Source organism: Epinephelus lanceolatus, chromosome 9 (assembly GCF_041903045.1).
Source record: "Epinephelus lanceolatus isolate andai-2023 chromosome 9, ASM4190304v1, whole genome shotgun sequence".
NCBI classification, from domain to species: Eukaryota; Metazoa; Chordata; class Actinopteri; order Perciformes; family Serranidae; genus Epinephelus; species Epinephelus lanceolatus.
Window position 1 is genome coordinate 42,270,464 of NC_135742.1, and position 6,000 is coordinate 42,276,463.

At 37.3% G+C, this 6,000-nt stretch overlaps 1 protein-coding gene across 1 annotated transcript in view; it reads left to right on the forward strand.

The window, feature by feature from the left end:
* Positions 1-5,765, forward strand: part of npr3 (natriuretic peptide receptor 3) — a 43,402-nt gene extending 37,637 nt beyond the window's left edge. Inside the window, exon 8 of the mRNA XM_033618460.2 lies at positions 1,197-5,765. Within this exon, the coding sequence (XP_033474351.1) occupies positions 1,197-1,308 (112 nt within the window). The 3' untranslated portion in view covers positions 1,309-5,765. The remainder of the gene's footprint in view (positions 1-1,196) is intronic.
* The last annotated feature ends 235 nt before the right edge of the window (positions 5,766-6,000 follow it).

Consider the following 6,000-nt stretch of genomic DNA (forward strand, 5'->3'; position numbering starts at 1 on the left):
AGCAGAAAAATTAGTAGTAAAGTTGGTCAAGTGGTAGTAAATGTACAGTGTAGGTTTCAGTTTGTCTGTGATTAAATGCTGCAGCTTTTCAAGAACCAAGTAAAGTTCCTGTGTCTGGCTTCCCAGCCGCTTACTTTAGTAAAGGGGGTTAGCCCCAAAGTTAGCATCAGCTTCAGTCCTGGAGGTGAAACAAAGTGTCCCCTGTGCCTCCCAACCACAGTCTGCACAGTCTGGGAACTGAAGCAGGAATGGTTAATACAAGCTTCGTGTCGTTCCCCCCCCCCCAAAAAAAAAAATAAAACATAATTGACTCGAGTAATATGATTTTACACTTTAGGTTTTGTTTTTATAGTTTTGACTCACTTTTCTTTTTTAATTATATTTAATCAGTAGAGCATTGCAAGAATCAATCAATCAATCAATCAATCAATTTTATTTATAAAGCCCAATATCACAAATCACAGTTTGCCTCACAGGGCTTTACAGCATATGACATCCCTCTGTCCTTTGGACCCTCACAGCGGATAAGGAAAAACTCTCCAAAAAAAGCCTTTAACAGGGGAAAAAAAACGGTAGAAACCTCAGGAAGAGCAACTGAGGAGGGATCCCTCTTCCAGGACGGACAGACGTGCAATAGATGTCATACTGAACAGATCAGCATAATAAATTAACAGTAATCCATATGACACAATGAGACAGAAAGAGAGACAGAGACAGAGAGAGAGACAGAGACAGAGACAGAGACAGAGACAGAGACAGAGACAGAGAGAGATGCAGGACAGACAGTAATGACAGTAGCTTACAACAACATTAATGAAAGTAATATTATAATTAATAATAATCACAAGTCAGACAACCACACATGCTGGAAACAGAGCTTCATTTCAACCGTATTATCTAAACCTCTCATTTGGAATAAACAGCAAATGTCACCACGACCAAAAGTCTTTTTTAAAATTATGTATTGCATGAAAAAATACCGTTATGGAAGTTCATAACAGTAGGTACTGTAGGGCTGACAAAGAGTCACGTTGCAAAAGATAATGGACTTTTACAACACAGTTTAAATAATCATATTCAGTTTTCCTCCACTAATAAATAATAACACTTTATGATGACTGAAAGGAATGAAGGTGAGGACTACAGAGACAAAGAGTAGGTTTAAAAACACGACTTCCTCTTTTTTTCCTCTGCAGAAAAAACTACAGGATTACTATTGAGCGTCGCACACACAGTGAAGAGTGCGACATCGGGAAGCACCGTCAGTTACGAGAGGACTCCATCAGATCGAACTTCTCAGCAGCATAATCCTCAGCAGCGGCAGTCCCTTCACAGAGAATCACACATCTAAATGTGACCAAAGACTTTGCAATGGTTGTTGGTGGAGCCATGCTGTTTGAAATTTTGTGTATGTATCCTCTAATGTTTTGACTTATTGTAACTCAGGACAGTTATCAGTCACAAAGCACCACTTCACTTGGTTTGTCCTCCATACAAAAAGTATATGATTGTATTGGTGTGTAGAGAGCTTTGACCATAATATTCTAGGATTTTTGAAGGATTTTGTTTTAGGGTTTGTTTGTTTGTTTGTTTGTTTGTTTGTTTGTTTGTTTTTAATGTTCAGATGGTGATTACCATGACTGTGAATGATTCAGAACAGATGGCTATATTTGCATGCACTACTGGGGTGGCTGAGGTTTACTTGTGCCTCTCAGGTTGACAGGACAAACAGGGGCCTCACATTTAAGGCTGGTTAATTATAGTGGCATCTCGAAACTTTGAAGACAGCTGGAGCTAACCAACTGAAAAGGGATATAGGCTCGATCTATATCTATAGGCTATAAGCTACTGATATTAAGCTACTGATATTGTAAGGTTTTCAGTTCACCATAACCTTGCTGAGATCCAGCAGCCTCCATATAAATGAAATTACTCATTCCTAACTGAGCACATTGCTCTTAAATTTAGGAATGCTGGGTCACATACTGTATCAATTTGATCACATCTCTTTTACACCTTTTGATTGGCTCATTTACAGCATTTCCTTTTTTAAATTTGTCAGTTTGTTACATTCAATTATCACTTCATAACAAATTGTGGAACTACTTCCTGGTAATGGTTAATAAATTATTCACCAATGCTTTATAGGCCATAGTAAGTAACAACTTGGGTTGAATCATTTTGGCTTTATAGGTAACCAACCTCCCAGTAAATTTAAGGAAAAGTACAATTTATAACTACTTGGGATTTTCGTAGCTCTGGCATTTGGTTCTATCAATTTTTATCATCTGACCTATCTGATCTTCTTAGGTCTCATGTTTGGTGCCCTGTTGAACCTCCTTTTTTTTCTCCGTGCTGGTGATCGGAGGAGGTTATTAGTGATGAACTGATTAGATTTAAGTGGTCAGAGGTCAAGGTCATTATGACCTTGCACCTGTCTTAGCTTATGAACATGAAATCTCAAGAACACCTTTAGGGAATTTCCTTAAATTTGGCACAAAGTCTACATGGACTCAAGCATGAACTGATTAGATTTTAGTGGTCAAAGGTCAAGGTCACTGTGACGTTGCGTCTGTCTCATTCTTGTGAATCTGATCTCTCAAGATGAAGGCCTTGGAGGAATTACCTCAAAGTTGGCACAAACATCCACTAAAGGCTCATTTAAGCTCAACGTTAAATACAGATCCGGATACGGACGGAGCCTTCTGTCCGTGCTCCGCGTTCATGTCGTCCATATTTCTGCACGTTTCAATAAAGCTTACGGATACGGGCCAAATGGAGCAGTACCACCGGGAACCGTGGGAGCAGTGTTGCTGTCACTACCCAATACGTAGCTCTAGTGAGACACGAAGAAGAAATAACAATTCAATTTCTTTCATCGGCAGTACTAGAGAAAAGAATTCTCCATCCTCCAGTCGCGATGTATTTAACGGCCTCACTGACCACCGCCTCCTGTAACGCTGCCCCTGTTTTTGTCTTTTTTGCAAGAGGTACATTATCAATATCTTCTCCACAGTCGCCATGTTTGTTTTTGAGTTTGTTGTTGTCATAAACTTTTGACGCTGGGCTGCCCCCTGGTGGATATATTGGTTAACATCCATGCCAACGTAAAGGACGCATGGAAGTATGTGGGCAGTGACGGTAACATCGTTTGAAACGGGCGTATACATTTTCGTACATAAAGGGAGCATAAATGAACACTTAGACTCAAGGATGAAGATGACAGTGACCTCAAAAAACATGCTTTTGGCCATAACTCAAGAATTCATGAGCTAATTATGACAAAATTTACACAAATGTCAAAAAGTATAATATGATGACATTTAATAGGTCAAAGGTCCACAAAATAGGTCAGAGGTCAACTTCACTGTGACATCATAGTGTTTTGCAAAAACTCTTTTCTCGTCATTATTCAGTGTCATATCTCAGGAGCAAAAGGGAAGACATTTGGTCAGATATTTAATTGGTGACACTAATCTTGGGTGTCCATCTTGAAACTCTGCTAATTATATAAATCTTCTGTGCTGCCAGAGGGAAGATGTGTGTGAAGCATGTTTTAGAATTTGCATTTAATTTGCAGCATGCATATTTGAAGCACTGTCAACTGTCTTGGCTACATATGAGTCTGGACAGACATGGATGGATAAACTGAAACTCTAACTTGACTGATTAACAGAGGCATACAATTGCAAGGCAGTAATTCTAGTTTTAGCAAAATAACAGTGTTCTGACTTTGGTGAGTACAATGTTACAACCGATTGAACTAATGGCCAGAGATAGTAGTTAAAAAAAAGACTTACAAAGCTTCTACTACTAAAGGAGGATAAACACAAAACTTTTAATTAATTTATGGCTTATAATGACACATTCATTATGAAATGATTTATTAACATTACCAAAGATATAAGTTCCAAATCTCTGCATTAGTGACCTTTAGTTTTCTTAGCTAACTCTCAAGCAGAATTAAAACACAAGGTTTTTAGAGACACAAAATAAAGACAGTGAAGTTGGTAAATAGCCTGCCCAGCCTGCTGGTTCAGTTTGTGTGTTGGGACAAAATTCTGAGAGTAAACTGATTTATTGTATTCAATTTCAAAGACAGTTTTATTCTGGAACACCACATTCACTTGCTTTATTTAAAGCTCTGTATAATGTTACCACAATATCTTTTGGTATCTGGTAGGATATAGTGACTTAACGATGACCTTAATGTATATTTAAATTATTTTATGTTATTTATAACATCAATATTTTAAAATATGTCTCTCTCAGTATTGAAATTATAGTGAATATATTAAACTTCATCGTATTTGGTTTCTCCATATCATTATTTCTCCAGCTTATCTTAAAGTTCACCTACACTTCTGTTGTTCTCAACAATGAGTTCATGGTATTGATGTAAGTTAAAATATTAGTGTGTTTGATCTGTATAACAGCCAGTGACAATTTTGGCGACTGATATTGATTCTGTTCTAGTTTTAGTCTTTTGATTAGAATGTATATTTTAATAATTAGGATTTGTTTTATTCTATGGAAACATAAGACAATTTATCCTAAGTTTATTATGTGTAGTCTACTTTCTGTCAAGCTTTTTTTAAATTATTATCAAAGCCCTGCTATCTCCTCAGTATCTCATTGAGTTTGACCCATTTGCACAGCAGTCAGAATTACAAAAAAGGAAGAAAGTGAAATAAGTCAGTCAGTTTGAGGAATAACAACCTCCTTTGCTGTTTAAGCAGCTGAAATTTAATTGACAGAGAAAGATCATTACTTTAAGCAAAAAGACATATTTCACTGATAGAAAGATGTTTCCTACATAAAACTAGGCTGTCCATGCAGTAAAAAGATGCAAACACTTTTGAAATTGGTGCTACATGACCAGAGTAAACAGAGAAAAAGGACTGTGTCATTCACTTTTGCTCATTGAATAAAAAACCTACAACTACCAGAATGGACTGTGCTCCTGCTGATGGGTGACATAATGTGGACTGGTCCACGTGAAACAATGGCAGCTGGTGGATTCACAGACGATCTCGGATTACAGTCAAATGACAAGGTAAAACATGTTTCTGCAAACATTTGAGGCGAGAAATATGCAACTTAGTAACAGAATCTTGGTTTATATTTGATCAGTACTACTTAGTTTTACCATTTGATTTCCGTCTGCACATGGGAGAAGTTACCTTGACGGCTTTCTCCAAGAAAGCTCTTTCTGACAGAAAGTTATTCATTTTAACCCAAACCACAACTTTTTTCCGAACCTCAACCAAGAGATCCCTTTTTGCTAGTAAGGAAAATGTGTTAATTTGTTCACTGAGGTGAATATGCCAATTTTCATACTTTTAACCAGCGAGATGCAATGCTATGCAACCACAAAATACCATCTGTCTGTCTAAGCAGCGCTCAAACATCATTCCAAATTAGTCTGCACCAAATTCTTATATAGGAAATGTATAAATTTAAATAAATAGCCATCACATTTTCACTGGCCTCTATGCTGCTTTACTGTTTACTAACCTATTTTAACCTGTCTATCGTTTATTTTTGTTGGGTTTTCCCATGTTTAAAAAAACCTGTGTACATATGCTAATTTTGGTGGAAAAGAGGTAATAAATACTCACCACTGTCATGTGCTCTATTAAGGGGCCTTATATCTATGATGTTGATGCTATAGCTTTTTCTGCCATGATCTCAAAATTGACAATATAGCATTTAGTGTCGCCATGATTATTGTTACAATAATAATAAATGAATCCGGAAGTTCTATACAATCTGAGTTCTCTGGTGTGTCCTCCAACACAAATCTGATATCAGAAAAGCCTTTGGCACACCATGTGTGCATGGACAGAGACATATCAAAAACTTAAAGTACAGAATAATCATTTCACCACAAAAGTCAGATAGTGTGTGTGTGTGTGTGTGTGTGTGTGTGTGTGTGTGTGCATGTGCGTGCGTGTGCGTGTGCATGTGTGCGTGCGCCTCTCTCAATTAAACATGCTT